Genomic DNA, 20,281 nt, shown 5'->3' on the forward strand with positions numbered 1-20,281 from the left:
AGCAACAGTTTACTCTGTGTAGATGAGTGGGCATAACATTACTCTGGAAGCTCTTTGTGTGGGAGGATGTTTTCCTCGCATTGCTGCGGGTTCCTCCCTTACTTTCCCAAAACTGCTAAATGGAATCTCACCTCTTATCTTCAATGCTACAGATTTCACTAGAAAGCAGGTTCAAATTAAATAAGATCAGTTTGTAACATAAATTGTGCTGTTTATAACTGTGTTTAAATTAGAGGAGGAGCTAACAATTATTTTAGTAATCAATTATTCTATTGATCATTCTTACAATTAATTAGATAAAAAAACTCAAATTCTGCAGATTTTTTTAATTTAACCACCTATCCCCGTTTATGCGATATTAGGACTACACTAAATGTAAATAAACACATAATTGAGTTCCTTTTTTTAAAGTTTAAGTTTTTAAATTTGGCATTGCCTTTGGTTTATTTTCAGGATCTGTATTAAAACACTGTTTTCTAAAACTTTGAGCTTCACTGCAACACAGTTGGGGGATAAAGTTTCATTCCCTGTTTATGCTTGCTTGTAGGCCTTCAGATAGATTTTTATCTAAAATTGGATTTTCATTGGGAATAAATCAGACGGAGGAGCCGGCAAGAGTAAATATAGTCTAGAATGGTTTTAAGAAATGCTTATCTCTGCCTCAGAACTACGGAGCACCTTCTGTGTCTGGCAGCTTGATTTTTGGTTATCTCATGTTTATCTGATGAGCTTCTGTTTTTTTTTTTTTTTTTTTTTTTTTATTTGACAAGGCTAAAAGGATCTTCATTTCAAAATTATCTGATAAACTGTCGTTATCTCAAATTTCTTCATAGATAGGTTTAAACTCTGTTTTCCTTCCTCTCTGATTGCACAGCTTTTGTCAGGCTTTTATTGTTATTCCCCAGCAAATGCTTTTAAAAGTAATGGTTTCCTTTCAGAAAAGTGGGAAACAGCCAAATCTACACATCAAATGTCACGGCCACAAATTAGAAAGTGTTGGGTTTTTAAAACCATTTTCAGCAGTTTTCTCCAGATTCAGTCTTCAGATTTCAGTTGTCTTGCCTATTTTTCCCTCTACCATACCAAGACTTTACTTAAGTCTTCATTTTTTCTAGTAGCCTGGATGAGGACTTCAGCATATCAACTTGAGGGCATGTGTCCACTAAAAATACCCTTCCAAATGTTTACAGTTAGGAGATGATGGTGACCTGCCAAAAAAACACTCATGCTCTTTGCATAGCCAACTTTTTTTTGCACAAGTGGCCTATTTTGTCTCTGGCCAAGCGTTCTGTGGTTTTCCCAAAATTTCAAGTTTATTTTGATGAAAGCGTTCAAGATCAGAAGGTTGGGTTAGTGATTTTGAGGCAAATCCTGAACACTTCATTCTTTCTTTGGATTGGTGCATAAAGGGGTGAGCAGAAAAGATGACTTGCTCCTCTAAGAGCAACTTTGTAAATTCCTCAGCTCTTGCTGAACTGTTATTCCTTGTGTCTGTCCGCGAGTGGAATGTGCTTTGGGAAGTTTTCAACACCTCTGAGACCAAGCAGGAAGACGGAGTCATACCGGCTTTCTGTAGCAGAATGCCTCGCTCGCATCCGCTCAGCTAATGCCTCGGAAACAAAGAGCGGTCTGTCCGTGAGGAGCAGAGCAAGAATTTAGCAAGCTGTCTGACTAATATTATATGACCACTCCAGCTTAATTAGACCTAAAGTGATATTCCTGGGATGCAAGTCATCCTAAAACTCAGGAAGAGTCTCGGTCCGCTGTAGCGGCACACATCTGGCGAAAGCTTGCTTTTCTTGTGCCGTCCCCGCTCTACAGGCCGGCCGGGCTACTGTAAGGGCATGATAGGGGTAGCAGAGTGGAAACACTTAGGCAGCGATTTTGTTTTGGAGCTGGGGAGAATCTGTGCCAATTTAACAAGGCCTCTGGCAGAGACGGCTAGGGAAAGGAGGAGGCTGGTGGGGGGTTGAGTGTTTAAATAGAAAAAGCTTCTCAAACCTTATTTTGTAACTGTCTGTCAGAATCATTTCTTCTTGGTGACGCTTCCTAAAAACCGAGCAGAATCATCTCTATTTTATGATCCGACAAACATTTTTCTGCCGACTCTTTTTGCTTTACCTTTCAGAATAATTGTGTCGCTTATGGTCTCATCTGAATAATTACCACCTAATTTTAATCACAGGCTCCTCGCAGTGTTTGATCCACCCCAGTGTGTGTGATCTTTTTATCGCGCAGAGACATCACTGAACTGTAATAGCTACCATCTGCCCAATTCATGTCTGTCAAAGTCTGTATTTCTCAAGTAGGATCTGCAAATTCATACGGGAAGAAGGGTGTACTGCATGGAGAATAAGAGAGGAAGTGTTCAAACCAGTGTGACTGGGTTGGCACACTGCAACCCTGGGTAGTTTGATTACTCTTTTCTCATTGAAAGCAAGTTCAACTCCAGAATATTGTAACAAGAACTGCTCTGTATTCAAGGCATACTCTCTGCAGCACATTGTTGATAACATACATACATAGATGTCATCCAGTAACCAAACCTCCATCAAACCTATAAATGCATCTGCAATGCGTCTTCTGTGACTATACCCAAACTCATACTCTGGTGTTCATTTGACCTGCCAGCTACTTGAAAATCATATTACACATTTGAGTACAGTATTTCTTTAAGTGCAGGTATACACAAGGGTCTCTGTTGTGTTTGGTGAATTGACTGTTGGAGGATCTGGTAATTGCTTAATAACGCCTTACGGTACTCAACTCATGCAGTGGGGTTCATGTCTAGACGTGCCAATTTCTTTGAAATTAAATAATTTACACAGCCGGTTTTGGTCTGCATGTACCCTAAATTGGCAGTTAAACTGCTTTTTTTCCCCCCCAAGTAGTGCACATTTTGTTTGTCAGTGGCATTAAACCTTTCTAAAACAATGTGAAAACAGCATGAAAAATGAAACACTTGCCTTTGTGATGATGTTTCTTAACAGATGAATGAAAATCACTCCAACCATGATGCACATTTTCCATGATCCATGCTTAAACATAAAAGCATAGAACCTCGGCTAGTGCAATATGGTTTTGTTTTGCAAGCATTTAGGACTGGTGGGCCAGTCGTCAAAATAAAAACAAACCAACAAATTAAATGTTTTTAGTGTATGTATTTGCTTTTGTACAGACCTCAAAAAGCCTTTTCAGCTCTATTCTGCTTGTAACTGAAAACAGCATTTAACTTAAAAGTTAATTCCTAGGCTCCTTTTGAGGAAGTAGGGTGATTTCTGCCATTTTGGCCATGGCAATTACAGTGACTTACCCAACTCAAGTTATTTGTTGTCCCTGACTTGTCTGTTGAAGAAATTACATGGTAGTATTTTCTATCCCTGGTTGCATTACTCCATGAACAGATGAGGTGATGGTTGTTGTAGTTTGTGGCTCAGTAGAGTTGGGAATCTGTAACTTAATGATTGGTTTATATCAACCAACCTCCTTTTTGGTCCATCTAGATCTCTTGTTTTGAAATATTTTTTTTTAGTTGAGCACCATTAATATAATCCTGCTCTTGTGCAAATAATTTTTACTTTGATATTGAAAGTACTTGCTGTGATCTTTTCTGTTAACATGAGATGTCCTCGTGCTGAACTTATAAGCTCACAAGTTTTGTTTTTGCATCCCTCAAAATTAGGTCATAAATGAAGATTAAGATGATTAAGCTTTGGCTTTTCTTAATCAAGTCCTCTTCTTAAGGCTTCACAGAATAAATCTCATATTCACACCCATAGCTGGTAACGCTGTGTACTGCATTTACCATAAATCTTCTCATGAATCTGTGTTCCAGTTGTCAGTCAGATGCTCTGGTAGAAGATTCTGTAACATATATGTTATATTCAGATGGAGCTGCTGCATCAATAACCAGTGTGATTAATTCCCTCATACAGACAGAGACAGGTAACAATGATCAGTGTAGTTCAAAGGAAAATGAAACAAAACATTGTGCAAGCTGAGCTTTAGAGCTTGGAGACGAAAACCTGCAGAAAAATGAGATGTTCATGCATTGATCAGATGCTGTTTCAGTGCTTAAAAATATTCTGCTGAAGCTGTGAAATTTTATATCTCCAACTTCACAAACTGCATCTTCAGAGTTGCAGGAACTTCAAATCGATATGCATCATTAGAAACGTCAGCATTTTAACTATCAGATTTTTCTTCCAGTTGTTGAAAGGGGTTGTTGGCCTCCATTAAGAAGAGGTTAACCACCTAAAAACCGTGAAAATAAAGTCTTCATTTGGGGATGAATCATAGCTTTGAGTAACATGGTTTTATTCCAGTTTTAGTCTGAGGAAAATGGGCACACCACAGATCTGCTTTGATGAGATTTATGCTGCAAGAACTTTTGATATTTTGGTTTTACTCATTTCCTTGAAAAAATGACAAAATTTCTTCTGATTTAGTGCTTTAATTATTAGAAATATTTGAAGTCGGGGAAGAAGTTTAAAAAGAAAGGAGGAGGTAAAAGTAGAATTCGCATTTCTCTAATATGAAAAAGACACTTTCAGGATATAGAGAGTATGTTTGTTTGTCTGCTTGGGGGAAAAGTTAGCCCACCGTTTCAAGGACGTCTCACACCTCTGCTCTGCCCACCAAGATTTGAGCTGTATGAATTCAGCTTACCACAGAGACGGGAGGGATTTACCACCGACGATCACAAATAAAAAGAGTAGCCCTGTTTTTAAGACTGCGGCCTCCTCCACCTCTCTCTGTAGCCCTGCGGGTGAATCTGACACGAGTGTAAGCGGTCCCTCCGCAAGAAGGTCAACAGAACTCTTGACTTGATGTGTTTTGTTTTCCTCACTTTTCTAATGCTTTCTTTTTGGTCAAATATAAGCACTCGTAGGAGGGAGCATGAGATCTTCTGGCTGCCTGACAACGCAAACACTGCCGTAAAACAGTGAGGACGGTTTATTTCTTCTGGGCTTAGGAATTATCCCCATAGAAAGACAAAGAGCGCTCGGCTTGATGACTCCTCAGTAAATGACGTTCTGTGGCATCATTTTGGACAGCTGTATATAAAGTGGTTTCGAAAGTACCAGACTAATTTAAAAAAAATTTTTACAAGAGGTTAGACGCCGACAATTTTCTTTCTGAGGTGGAACAAAAAGCCCAAACTGTCTCAAAAAAGTTTTGGCCGTTCTTGAAGCTTCACCAGAGACACTCCAGTTCAGAACTAAGCCATGGAGCACATTTGACGAACCCCTCCTACCACAAAGCCCTTATTGTCTTCTTTAGTCACAATTTCAGAGTTACAGGACCAAGGACGCCACCTTTAATTCACTTTCCCTCCATTTATTTAAACCAGCTAACAAGCTGAATTATGTACATATTCTTGTATGAGTTGTCGTCTGTGAGGCTGCATGCTGAGCATCACTTTGGATGACTTGAAGACCATAATCCCTGCTGAATACAGTAATTTACCACCATGCAGTCTGACAGCCGAGCTAATTACAGGTGTACCGTGTCTGCATGTGTAACACTTCAGATCCCTCCCTGCAGCAACTCAATATGGCGAACAAAGTGACTGGCCTCCTCCTCCTCTTCTGAGGTGATGCCCTTCGGTATGTGGCAAGCCTGTGCCACTTCTATGAACTTAGGATTTTTCATTTCAAGACTGTGGTGCAGACATGCTAGTGTTTTTTATATATATTTATATATATACAGATGAAGGCTGTTATTAAGTTTTAATTTGACCTTCGCAGGAATAAGAATTCCTGGGCCGTTTCTCGGCTGGTTTGGCTGCGGGGGGAAAACATCCTAAAGATTTCTCATACCACACAGCCTGCGTGCCAAGAATGACTCTGCTACTACTTGATACCACAGCAATATTTTCCAGCTTTTCTGAATGCTTGATCGGCTGCACAGACATGCAAAATCTTTCCAGGGTCAGGACTTTTAGATGGTTGATAATAACTTGATGGCAAACAAAAGGTTCTGGATGAGCTAGAAGGAAACATTTTCTGTGCAGGTGGATTGGAACCTAAATGGGGTCACTTGGAGGTCAGCCAGTGTACTGATGAACAAAAACAAGAGAGCAGATTGAGGAAATCAGTTCCTTTGTGGGGCAGGGAACTCAAGAAGGTATTGTAGATGTAAAAAAAAATCAACATTGTAAACCTCTTAGTTTTAAAGAAGGAATTTAAATTGAAGTAAAGAAAGTTTAACACTGAAGTTTCTTTCCTCTGCACATGGTCTGATAAATGCTAATATTCAGTGGAGATCATGCTGGTTATGTGTTTTATAGTTGTGTGTCTGGTCTTCTCCACATATAGCCAGATATATGGGAAAACATATTTTTATGCGCTTTGGCCTTATATCCACACAAGAGCTAATTTTTAATATCACTTAAAAGTGGAGATTTGAGAAAACTCCACATTTGTGTTTGCATATGCACATGGGAAAACAAAGATTTAGGCTCTTGCGCATTGCAACCTGAGACAAATAATGTGCCAATATATCCTCACGCTTGGACAGGATTCCCAATCAACATTGTCTTGTGTTGTAATAACTTTATATTTTAATATGTTTAAAAGTAGTTCAGCCTATATAAACAACAAGCCTTCTGGTGCAATGTCGAGCTTCTTACAGAAATTCTTGCATAATGGTTGTTTTGAAGCAATTTGATTTGGCTGACAGGTTTTTGTACTACACTGCCCCCTATGGGTTTGGCATATTTGTGCAGGTTCATGAGGATAAAAACGTTTCTGAAAACTGTCCTGTGAATATGATATATTTTATGAACCAACATGGTGGATATATTATTGTATAAGGCCTCACTCTCTGAAGTTTTTTCTGCCATCTGCAGCCTGAAGCTCTGATGTATAGTGACGACTCAGTCTGTATTCATCAAGGAATAAGAAGAGTGAAGGCACCCACATGTAACCAGGTGCACTGTCTTTGACGCAGCCTCTTGTCATCAACTTAATGGGATTCTATCAATCAAAACTAGAAGAAAAACTGATTAGAATGATCACATGACTAATGCAGATTTTTTTTTAGACAAGTATTTTCTCTCTTTTTTTTTTATCACAATGTAGCCATATTAGTAAGCCGTGCTACACAGATGGATGAAATCCTGTTAACCTCCCCCATCACCATTTCAGCTTTGTTCAGTTGCCCTACAACAGGTTTGACTGGAAACTCATTCAGTTCCAACAAAAACACGGCAAAAGGCGTGTTTGGGCAGGAATGCTTTCATATGCTTTCTCTTCACTTCACGCTAATTAATTGCCAAAGTGTAATCATTTGCTTCTGGTCGGTTATTACAAAAAAAATAATTAAATGATGATTTGTTGCAGCTTCTTAGTTCAAATTAATAGGCCCTTTTCATGCTGTTTGTGTGATCAGACTCTCAAAGCCTAAATAGCAGCACACTTTTCGCTGTTTGCAGACTTTTGGAACCTATACTCATCCACATACTTGTGTTTAGGAGGTTGGCGCTCTGGTGTTTTTTGGAGCGGGGGGAATCTGCAGCTGTCGAACAGACGTTTGTTGAGCACAGGTTTACTGGAGAGCCTGAGGAGAATGCAGCAAGGCTTAGGTTTCTGTTTTCTTTGTGGATTCAGTGACTAGAGAGGGTGTCTTGGAAAAGAACATGTCGAATCAGAGAAGCAGTCACTCTAAAATTCTGGTGATGAACACGTACCTCTAGTTCCCTGGCGCACATGCATACCGTCTCATTTGTCATCTGAAAACATTAATCTAGAAAGCAAACAGGCTATCTGTTGTGTGGGGTTCTGTCTCCTGTGGCTGATATCCAGTCTTGTAATGAGCAGCAGCTGGCTCGGAGGCCTGCACTCCGGAGCTGCATCCCTTACCCTGATCAATGTGCCTTTTGTTTTGTTTACCAGTCAGTTTTGTTCAGAGAATTATTCTATCAGATAAAACACATAAGATGTTCAGAACATGTTCAGAACTCTCACACTTTGGGTTGCCTGAAGTAATGGTGCCAAATGTAAGTGAAAAAAGCCAATAATGGCATCTGGAAGGGTTCTGAATGTTTGCAGCTGAAGAGTCTTCTTGCATTCTTGAGTCTCGCGCAACTAAGCAAGTGACAAGTTTCATAACTTTCCCTCTTGGTTGTTTACAGCTTTATTGCGCTATTACACTGATGTGACTTCACAAGTCTATTCAAGAGAAGCAAATCTGAAGCTATCTTTTGTTGAAAGAAAAATAAAAGTCTCATTAACTGAAATAAAAGAAGATACAGTGGACCACGATTAAATCACTTGTGAAAAATTTGTCCATTTGCAGATTTTTTTTCATTCAGCATATCTAAAGTATACAAAAGAAAATAAATGCAGCTTAGTAAGCTGAAATACCTAGCCGCAATGCTACATGACATACTATTGGCTAGCATTTGTAAAGCAGCCAATGCAGGAGCGCCATTCCTTTCCTTTGGTGCTGATTGGCTAAGAGCCAAGAAAAAGAAAACCGTGGATGTTGGCCTCTGCTATAGTTCCAAGATGGCTTCCACTGTGCATATTAATTCGTTTGAGCTGTTAAAATAGGCAGTTATAAGCTTTTTATGAGGGGATCCAAGTATTTACACATTTTAACTATTCGTGAAGAAAATTACACCTTCCATTAAATTCCAATCTAGTTAGTCAGGACATTAGAAAGGGAAATATTTGGCTAAATATGAAGGTTTTTATATTTTTACGTGATATAAAAACATCACAGACCTGCATGCAGAAATTTGAATATCATCAACAACTAATTCTTTTGAGTTTTTAGTATTTTGTTAATGTTGATTATGGCTTACAGTTGAGAAAATTTAAAAAACTAGATGACTCGAGCCAAAAAAATATTTAATAGGGAAATTTAAATATTGAAAAATGTGCCTACTTATTGTACAGTTCATGTTCAATCAATCAATCAAATTTTATTTGCATAGCACATTTCAGCAGCAAGGCATTTCAAAGTGCTTTATGTCATATCAAACACAGAAATACAACGCAACATAGAATTAACAGTCAAAACACGACATTAAGTCAAGTACCATCAATAAATAATAATGTTCTCAATACTTGATTGGGGCTCTTTTTGCATTATTTGCTGCGTCAACAGCACATGGCTTGGATGCGATCAACCTGTGGCTTTATAAAAGTGTTAAAAAAGCTCAGGTTGCTATGATTATGACCTTTTTAGCTTGTCTCCATTTTGGGCTGTCAAAGCTCCAACTCCGCCCAAATGGGAGACTGTCTGAAAATTTGCACTTTTGATTAATGCCTTCATTTTAATTTGGAGAGGGAGTGTCATTAATTCATTGTATCCTACAAGTTGTCATCAGATTTTCATCTTTGCAAGTTGGTTTCACTTTGTTCCAGCTTTTTTCATTTGTTAGTTTTTTTTTATTGCTAAGCTGCTTCATAAAATTTAGATTTTCCTTTTCTCTAAACTTGAGAAAAGGAATTTGAAACTCAACTCCTACAAATGGATGTCCAACAAAGCAGAAATTATCGAGTACCTTTCAACACATAGAGAAACTAGAAGAAAATGTCTCTTTTGGCTTCTCTAACAAAAATTTTCTTTGTAGCTAAATAAAAAAGGATCCTTTTTGTTCCAAACCAACAGCTGCAGTTTTATCTCTTGACTTCTCAGTGAATCTCATAACTGTTGACAATGACTATAGGTGGTGAAACTGTGGATCACAAATTCAATACCTGAACTGTTTTTTCTGCTTCCTAGAGAATGTAATGAAGGCAGTGCAGCATCTCTGTTTTAGGTCTCTTGGTTTCCTGCAGGCTCTTTTGGTCTGTTTTCCCTTCTAATGGCCTCTTTGCTATTCTGAGCGACTTTCCTGTCCCAGCTAGAGCAAAACCAGAAAGAGTTGGTCAGGAAGAAATATGAGGCTCTCATACTCATGCATGACAAGAAACTAAGTTCTAAATTCACATCTACACTTGTGTTCCTGAGTTAACTGAGGTACTTGATATTCTGCATTAGCCTGAAAAGTGAAGAAGTGAAGGAAAAATGTGCATTAGCTGGTTTAGCCTTAAAAGTTGAATGGAATGGAGAATAAATAAGAGGAAGGATGAAAAATCCTCTGACGCCCTCATCGGTTTAGATTTGATCTTTTATGTCTGAAAATTGAACCATTGACTACAGGAATGCACATTAGCACCATATAATTCTTTCGTTCATCAACTGTCTTTCTAAATAAATCTTAAATTGATATGAGAGTCAGTTTTCATTTTTGTTTCTTGAAAAATTGTCAAACTGAGTAGCAAGCCAAGATTTTAAAGCAGAGGTTTGAAAAATAAACGGTTTTCAGTCAGACAAAGAGAGAATTGCTTCAAGGTGTTTTGGTACACTGAGATACTTTACATGCTTCCCATGAATCCAACTTCAGGACTGCAGTGGGAGCCGGAGGTCATAGAGTCAGAGAAGAAGGGTGTGGAACGTGGTCTCCATGAAAACACAAGATTGAAAGTAGGTTTGGGTCCTGACGCACTTCTAGTGTCCAATCAGTCATAAATATATTGCTGGGAAGAGACAATTTTTGGTATAAGAATTCAAAACATTTGCAATGTGTCAATTTTTGGGTTGGGAAAAAAGTAAAAACCTCAAAGTTTTTAGTTTTTTTTTTTTTAATCTCAGTTCCTGTCAGGTTTGCAGCTTCAGAAACATAAAACTCACCTGCTTGTGTTATTGTTCTTTAGTACGGAGGGGTAAACATAAATGCAGCGATTGTTTGCCTCGTATTTACTGACAACGTAGTGAAGAATCTTTATTGCTCATTTTGTTTGGGACTTCAGCTCTGTAAATCTCTCTGAGCTGGTCTTTGTCAGTAGAGAAGGTTGGCAGAAAAACTCCTGATAACTGATGATTTATACACAACAGAGGACAGTAAGATGATGGTGGGCATTAGAGAGAGAGTCTGCCTATGATAAAATCTCAGTAAGTTCTTTTCACTATTATGTAACTCAGTAAAATATTTTTTGATAGGTCACTGATACATTCGAGTTGGAGACAATAAAATGAAAAGGTATCAAGCACCGGTCAGGCAGAAGTCAGTTTATTGCCTACAACATTTACAAAGTGGTTTAAAAAATGAAAATCGGAGTATGTAAAATTTGTTGGTCAGACATTATGGGCAGGGAAGCCCAAAACATACAACTTTAACATTTATAGTTGCACATAGAATAAGTCAGGCCTAAGGACTAATATCTGTTCAGTGGTGAGCTTATGAGTGAGTGTTTTTGCTTGTTACTTATGTCATTTAGGCTGGAATGTCTTTTAACATGCCTGTTTAAAAGTATTGAAATATTGTCATTATTGACCCAGTCATATATAACCTATTGAAGAGTATTTTTAAAAGAATAACTCCTTAAATAAAGAATTATTAAAGTTGTCATACGTCCCCATGTTTCTTTGAACAAGGCTAGGAATTCCAGATCTATATTCTAGAAAACATCTTGTGTTTCCTAAAGCTTATTTATTATTTATTTATTTTAGTTTAGGTAAAACATGCAAATACATACATACAGTAACTATTCAAAGGAAGAAAGAAGTCTTAGAGTTTATCTGTACTTCGAGATTATGGACCATAACATAAGAGACCCCTCTGAAGAGGCCATTAATTTTAATGGTTAAAACACTAAATACACTATAATATGTATTAGTACACAATACAAAAGCATATCAAGTAGCATTCCACCTAGATATTTTGGCTGCTTTTTTCTTTTGGATTTTCTCAATTAATTTAGTCACATATCAGAGAAAATTCTGAACACTTTACCAGGAAAAGGTGGGGGGATCCACCATACTTCAAAGAGTTTTTCAAACAGTGTAAGTAACGAATAGAAACAAATATTACCTTGAGGCTAATCACATTCGCTCAACTTGTCGAAGCTTCAAAATTCAAAGTTTGGCACTTGAAAATCAAAAATCGGCTGCTTGGGACTTGCAGAACGAAGACTTAAGCCTATTTTTGCCCATTTTCATATTTAGAAATGTAAACATGAGTTTTTGCAAAAGTTTCAAGGACAAAATGAAACCGTTATTGTGAGCTGCTGTTGGTGGGAGTTTGCTTATCTTGAACAAACCCAGGAGCAGGTGATAAAGACAACCTTGTCCTCCTTCTGTTTACCAGGATCTGTTTACTAAACTGCCAGTTAGTGTTTGGGAGCTGCTGTTAAACACATCAGAGTTATCAGGCTTGAAGCTGTGTAAGCCTGATAACTTACACAGCTGCAGTCACCATTCAGCCCAGTGGGGTAAACTCTGACTTTTTTCTGCCTGGAAAAATAACTGTAAGATGAACACAGAACTTCATCAACCTTTCTGATCTAAAACATGTTATAGAATTGGTTTTATAATGGAAGCAAATGTCTTACTTCTGTTTTGCTAGCAATACTTTTAAACTTTACTATTTTCTCACCAAAATAATAAAATGTAAACATTAAAACCACAATAAATTTAATGTAAATATTTCAATGTAAAGTGAGTAAAATGTTTGAGTTTATAGAGCCTTTCTGGTAACTGTGTGTCTTTTGTAAGTATTTACTACATTAGCTATGCCAAGGGACCATCTGGTGCATGTTTTTCCTTTCTCGGTGGACCTCAAAGACCATGGGAAATGTAAATAAAAAAATACGGGAGTGCTGCAGGCTGGACAGACTATAGATGGTTTCAACATGAACGAGAGTCCACTTTATGTGTATTAGCCAAGCCTATTACGAGACAAATTTCCCATGTCTTACAGAGGAATCCCATTAAAATCATTCATTAGGACTCATTGTGATAATTAACTCTTACAGTAGGATTTTAAAGATCCATGTGGGAGTGAGGCTTGTGTGTAACATTTACAGGTTGTTGATGTTAGGACTTGTGCTTCCATGTTAATTTCTTTCTCAAGGTGTTTAGGCAATGATCATAAAGGATATATTTGAATACAATATTTAGACCACATTCATTTTAAAGTTTGGCATTAACTGATCAGAGCTCAAAATTTCTCTACAACAGAAAGTAAAAGTTTCAGCACTTGTCAAGGCTTAGTTTTCATCTATATTTTTTGAGCTGATTGCAAACACCTGCTGATTTGTTTCTGTTTCAAGTAGCCAGAGGGGTTTCATTCTTAGTTCCTATAAAAGGCTCATCTTTAACAACATAGCTGCTCTGGAAATTAAAGGTCTGCTTCACTTAATCACCTAAAGGTTTAAGACCAACAGGTTGAAACTGGATATGAATTCAAGATTAGTTATAACCAGTGTGAGAAAAGTGACTCTTTAACTATGTGTTCTTCAAAAAAGAGTTGCCATTTGTATCTTCATGCCCATTTTTTATTTTTATTTTTAAAGATTTTTCTATTTATCACCCCACTCATCTAATGCACTTTGTTTTTGTTTTCAGGATTCCGCAAAATCAGCCTCGACGATCTGCGGAAGGCCTACATCGTCAAGGATGTGCAGCAGTACATCCTTCACCGGCTGGACCAGGAGGAGGCTTTGAGGCAGCACCTAACCAAGGAGACCGCTGAGATGCTCAACCAGCTTCACATCAAAAGCAGCGGCTGTTTCCTCTACCTGGAACGCGTTCTGGATGGTGTGGTGGAGAACTTCATCATGCTTCGGGAGATCCGTGATATCCCAGGCACTCTCAATGGGCTCTATCTATGGCTCTGTCAAAGGCTGTTCGTCAGAAAACAATTTGCCAAAGTTCAGCCCATTCTTAATGTAATCTTGGCGACTTGCAGGCCACTTACAGTCAAAGAACTGTACCACGCAGTCTGGACCAAAAACATGACACTGACCATGGAGGAGTTTCAGAAAAAGATGGACATTCTTTCCAAGTTGTTGGTTGATGGCCTTGGGAGTACTAAAATCCTTTTCCACTACAGTTTTGCAGAATGGTTGCTGGATGTGAAGCACTGCACCCAGAAGTATCTGTGCAATGCAGCAGAGGGCCATCGGATGTTGGCCATGAGCTACACCTGTAGAGCAAAGCAGCTGAAGCCTCTGGAAGTGCAGGAATTTGCTCTTCACCTCGTCAACTCCAACTTGCAGATTGAGCCCTGTAATCTTGCTCTTTGGATGGTCTGGAATGGAACTCCCACTAAAGACTCTCTGAGCACCTCCATACCAAGAGAGCAGGAAGTTCTGCAGCTTCTGGTCAAAGCTGGTGCTCATGTGAACAATGAAGATGATCATGCTTCATGCATTGTACAGCAAGCCCTAGAGCGAGAGGACTCAATAAGAACATTACTTGACAATGGGGCTTCAGTAAACCAGTGTGACTCTAATGGAAGAACTCTACTGGCCAATGCTGCATACAGTGGAAATCTTGATGTGGTTAATTTGCTCATATCTAGAGGGTCGAACATGGAGTTGGAAGACAACCATGGACAAACAGCGCTTACTCTAGCTGCAAGGCAGGGTCATACCAAAGTGGTCAACTGCCTTATTGGTTGTGAAGCAGACATAAACCACACGGATCATGATGGGTGGACCGCGCTCCGCTCTGCAGCTTGGGGCGGACACTCTGAGGTTGTGTCTGCTCTTCTTTATGCTGGAGCCAAAGTGGACTGTGCTGATGTAGATGGTAGAACTGCACTGAGGGCAGCAGCTTGGGGAGGCCATGAAGATATTGTGTTAAATCTTCTTCAGCACGGAGCTGAAGTCAACAAAGCAGACAATGAAGGAAGAACGGCTCTCATTGCTGCAGCATACATGGGGCACAGAGAAATCGTGGAGCACCTGCTGGACCACGGAGCTGAAGTTAATCATGAAGATGTCGATGGGAGGACTGCGCTATCTGTGGCTGCTCTCTGTATTCCTGCTAGTAAAGGTCACGCATCTGTTGTGAGCCTTCTGATTGACAGGGGAGCAGAAGTTGACCACTGTGACAAAGACTGCATGACTCCTCTGCTTGTGGCTGGCTATGAAGGACATGTGGATGTAGTTGATTTGCTCTTGGAAGGCGGAGCTGATGTGGATCACACAGACAAGAACGGGCGCACGCCTCTCCTGGCAGCTGCATCAATGGGCCATGCGTCTGTGGTCAACACGCTACTTTTCTGGGGAGCTGCTGTGGATAGCATTGACAGCGAGGGAAGGACGGTGCTGAGCATCGCCTCAGCTCAGGGAAATGTGGAGGTTGTCCGAACTCTGCTGGACAGAGGGCTGGATGAGAACCACAGGGACGACGCAGGCTGGACCCCGCTACATATGGCTTCATTTGAGGGCCACCGGCAAGTGTGCGATGCTCTTATTGAACAAGGTGCTCGCTGCTCAGAGGTGGATAATGATGGTAGAATACCACTGATTTTGGCTGCACAAGAAGGACATTATGACTGTGTGCAAATTCTCCTTGAGAACAAGTCAAACATTGACCAGAGGGGCTACGATGGAAGGAATGCTCTCAGGGTATCTGCACTTGAGGGCCACAGAGACATTGTTGAACTGCTGCTGAGCCATGGTGCTGATATAGATTGTAAAGACGCAGATGGTCGCCCAACACTCTACATAATGGCACTTGAAAATCAGCTGGCCATGACAGAGTATTTCCTTGAAAACGGTGCGAACGTTGAAGCTTGCGACACGGAGGGCAGGACAGCCCTCCATGTATCCTGCTGGCAGGGACATATTGAGATGGTGAGGCTGCTCATCAACTACCATGCTGACGTGAATGCCTGCGATAATGAGAAGCGATCCGCTCTCCAGTCTGCAGCATGGCAGGGCCACACCAAAGTGGTTCAGTTTTTGATAGAGAACGGAGCACATGTGGATCATACGTGCAACCAGGGAGCAACTGCACTGGGTATAGCTGCCCAAGAGGGACACATCGATGTCGTGCAGATACTGCTGGAAAACGGCGCGGACCCCAACCACGCTGATCAATTTGGCCGCACAGCAATGAGAGTGGCAGCAAAAGGCGGCCACTCAATGATCATTAAAATCCTAGAAAAATATGGCGCTACAACATTAAATGGCTGCAACCCTTCCCCAATTCATACCATGGAGGAGAAAACACCTTTGGCAGTGACTGGCAAAATGCATTCCCTCACCATTAAATCGAGCAGTTCTGGCAGCACAGGGGTGGGAGACGTGCAGTCATCTGGACGCGGTCTCCCCGACGGACCGGTCCACGCTTTCAGCTCGCCATCAGAATCTCCTGACTCCACTGTGGACAGACAGAAATCATCCCTATCAAACAATTCCCTCAAGAGTTCAAAAAACTCCTCTTTAAGAACCACATCGTCCACGGCTACAGCTCAAACTGTACCTATTGACAGTTTCCATGGAATGACGTTTACGGAGCAGATTCAGCAGCACTCACTGCCTCGGAGCCGAAGCAGACAGTCGATTGTGTCCCCTTGCTCTACAACAAAGTCCGTTAATCAGCAGCCATCGTCTCCATCCAACGAATTTGAATGGTCCCAGCTGAAGTCCGGTCTGAAGTCGGCAAAGGGAACTAAGACAGGAAACGGAACTCAAAATAGCAAAGCAGGTCTGGGAGACAAAAAGAAAACAAAAAACAGTGGATCCAGCCAAGGCCAGGTATTGGAGTATGAGATGACCCAGTTCGACAAGAGAATGGCTTTCAACCAATCAGTTGCCAATATTGCAGTGAAGGATCCTCACTGTAAGATCATGATCGGTGGTTCCGTGCAACAGGACAGAGGCCAGTGCCAAGACCCGTTCTTCATCCAGCCACAGAGCTGCTCTGAGAAGAAAAGGAACGGGATTATGACCAACCCCAAATATCACCTACAGGGCAACCAGGTCTTCTTGGGTCGAGTGTCGGTTCCACGGACTGTGCAGAACAGGGGCCACCAGGATGTTTTAGAGAACTACCCCATTGGGGAAACAGAACTGAGCCTTAAACAAGCCCTGAAGCTGCAGATTGAAGGATCCGACCCAGGGTTTAACTACAAAAAGGAGACTCCGTTATAGCTGGTAAGAGACCTGACAGTATGTTTTGCACCGAATGGAAGATGTGGTGTGAATAGATTTATCACCACTGTGAAGGAAGGTCAGATTTCATTATTTATGGGAGGAGCATAATCAGAAACTGAAAATTTTAGAAAAATCCAAACTTTGATTTAAGTACATTTATCAGTTTCAAAATCACTTAGGTCTAAATTTTTAATACCCTTGTTAAAACTTTGTACACTTGCCTTTTGCCAAAAGTAGAACATGTTTTTTCATTACATTTTTCAAGGTTGGAGCAAACTGAGAGGAAACGTTGCCTATTGTTATGTACAATCTTTCTGGCCCTCTCTGACCTCTTCACCTCACCCCACAGGTTGTATAACATCTAACTTTAAGGAAGTCCACTGTTGACTGGAAGAAGGTTGATTAGTGTCCACATGATATTTATATAAAATCTCTAGGTTTTTCAAAGAGTTGGTAAATCCATGGACTTTAGAAAGGCTCCTATGGCCTTTTTATAGTTTTTCTTAGTCGTTTCAGTGCATTTCTCACACCACTATTAACATTTGCGCAACAGTTACTGTATTTCCCAAAACAATTGGTAAAAACTACAAAACATAGTTGATAACCTGTGTGATAACTGTTTAACAAGTGCCACTTGTGAAAAATGGATAGTTCATTCCTTAAAAGCAAGTTTTCATGTCATTGAAAGTGCCATCAAAATGAAATGTCCTGAGACCCTGTTTATGAACCAGATGGCTTAACATGTTTTCATCATTATAGTTCACTCTGTGTTTTCAAATGCAAATAAGTATGATTTTTGTGACCCGGTCTGAAAATGCTCAATAGAGCCCTATATAATATTTTTCCAGACATTTGAACTCTACAGTTACAGGTAATTGAGTGGAAGACATTGAATACTGATGTTTTACATTTTTACTGCACGTGTTCTTTGCTGTTACACAATGCTGTGAACAAATCAAAGCTGCAAAATGCAAAATAATGTACAATAAATATAAAAAATACCTTTTGGCTAAACCTGTGCTTGACTATAAATGTTTAGTGAAAAAATAGTTAAATCTGGGAGACAATTTCAGGAAAGACTGTAAAATAACTGCATAACACTGTATTGCTTTTATACCGTTTTACAGCAGAAACGTTCACTATTAGGCTAATTTTAAAATCTCAGTCCTTGGTTTGAAAGAGGAGTGAAAATAAATGGTTTTCTGGCAGCTAAAAATGTTAAGATTTTAACAGTACAAAGCAAATTGTAATATCTAATCAGGAATTAGAAATTAGCAGAATCTCTTACCAACCTAAAAAAGTTAGGTATGCGTTTGTTTTTCAAAGCTTCAGTTAAATTTATTGTGAAGGTATCTGTAGGTGCAGCAATCAGTGGTTTTGTCAAGAATAATTGTTCTCAGTTTTGAGATTGTGCTGCTGCTATAAAAGATGGAGTTATTTCAAGGATTTTCACGCCTCTTTCTTCAGCAGTGCCAACAACTTTTTTCCCCTTCAAAACAAACACAAAAAACTAACCATATTTTTTCTTTTTTTGCTGTTTTAGATGTTCTGACCACCATCCATCATGCTGACATTGGGGAGAATGTGCCAAAGCAAGAGTTTCTGTCTGCATAACAAAACTACATTGACTTCCCCCCATCCGCCCTCTGTGGGACGCCATAAAACATCTCTCTGCCTGCAGCGTATGTGAACTGATACTTTGATGTGCCTACATCTGTTACAGCCTTCTGTATTCATTCAAAATATCATTTTAATTTAATGTTATACTATTTAATAAGCAGTGTATGCACTTTTAAAATAATAAACTGACAGACACATGTTTTTTTCCCCTTCGCTTTGTATCCCATTCATGTTTTATGAGCTGTTTGAGAAGAAACATGCCAATTCTTTCATTATTATTTTATAGTATGTTGTATTTTGTCTCACTGACAGCAGTGTACCAGTGGGTGCATTGTCCCAAACAGACAGTAACTGATGTCATGGTTATCATTCATTGCCTTTCTAGAGACCCCAAATAATCTGTGTTACCTTTGATCAGAGTGCTAAAACCTTTTGTTGCGTGTAACATTTTAAAAGCAGTTTACTGGGATATAAAGCATATTTATTTTTTAGGAAAACAAGCCACTTTTGTTGCATTTTTATTTGTGTTGCATTCTGCCATGGTGCTGTGTTCAGAAGATGCCTGCAGACATTCTGGGACTTTTTTTTGCCTTTTAAATATCTAAGCAGGAGGGAGGATCATTTATAATGTAAAACAAATTTGATTTCGTCCCTATGGGATTTTTCTGTTTTTGTATTGTGTGTGTGTGTGTGTGTGGTGTTTTTATGTGCAAGAGTATTTAAGTAACCGTTGTGTATCGTCAGCAAGGTTTTGGTGCTAAGTGCAGCAGTTTTTTTGTTTTCATTTAGCATTTCTCAGCAGCTCTGCAAACAGAACTCCGGCTTTGTTTCTGTATCATTTTCATTATATTCTGCTGGACTTTTCAGGGGTGTGAGACAAAAAGGGTTCAGCCATTAAGACAGCCCCTAACTGTTAGTGATATTGTTTGAAATGCAGACTTTCAAAAGCCAAAGTTGAAACAGCATACACTGTCCCACCTCCTGTTGGAGGAGGAGTTTGGTCAACCATGACTTGGAGAGAACTGAAACATCTGTTTCTTATGAACCGAGCGGAGCTGCTTTAGCGTTTACAGGCTGTGTCACATCTTTGCAGGCTTCTGAAAATGTTAACAGTGAGCTATATTTTTGCTAAGAGCTGGGATTTTGGGAGAAGTAGAAAACCTATTGCATGCACAAACACTTATAAATGAAACCTCTCTGCGTGCCACGAAGGGCGAACGGAAGGATTTTAGGCAGGAAAACATGATGTATAGTCTTATTAAACAGTTCTCTTGTTGGTCTCAAACCTGTTTTGTCTGTCCACTTTGATTTGACTCAGTGATTGGATTGTAAATAGCTTATCGTGTACATTTAACTTTCATTAAAATAATTTCTGTATTATACGAAGCTGAATTTTCTGATGTATATTAAAAGTGCTTAATAAACATATTTGCTTTACTGCTGAAAAAAAGAGTCCTGCCCATTTTCTCAAATACACCAAGATATGAAAAACAAAAAGATGTCTGGAATGCAATGTAGTGTGATTAAGCTACTTTAAAATCTTCCAAGTCTCTCCAGCTAATCAACCTCATAACCTATAAGTCAGTCTGAAGGATGAATGCTTGTAATATTGAAATGTTTGAATTTCCAGACCTTCCCATGTCACATTGTTTAAATCATGTATTGTTCTTCCTTTTGTTGTTTTTATTCTTCCTCTATGCTACCTTTCATTT

The 20,281-nt window shown here is 39.5% G+C and overlaps 1 protein-coding gene across 2 annotated transcripts in view; it reads left to right on the forward strand.

Moving 5' to 3' along the window:
- The window catches only part of LOC122836697 (ankyrin repeat domain-containing protein 50-like), a 35,659-nt gene extending 15,640 nt beyond the window's left edge, over window positions 1-20,019 (forward strand). For both annotated transcript variants that reach the window (XM_044126461.1, XM_044126460.1), the window contains exons 4-5: window positions 13,405-16,949; window positions 18,493-20,019. In XM_044126461.1, the coding sequence (XP_043982396.1) occupies window positions 13,405-16,946 (3,542 nt within the window). In that variant the 3' untranslated portion in view covers window positions 16,947-16,949; window positions 18,493-20,019. The remainder of the gene's footprint in view (window positions 1-13,404; window positions 16,950-18,492) is intronic.
- The last annotated feature ends 262 nt before the right edge of the window (window positions 20,020-20,281 follow it).

This window comes from Gambusia affinis, linkage group LG09, assembly GCF_019740435.1.
Source record: "Gambusia affinis linkage group LG09, SWU_Gaff_1.0, whole genome shotgun sequence".
Lineage (NCBI taxonomy): Eukaryota > Metazoa > Chordata > Actinopteri > Cyprinodontiformes > Poeciliidae > Gambusia > Gambusia affinis.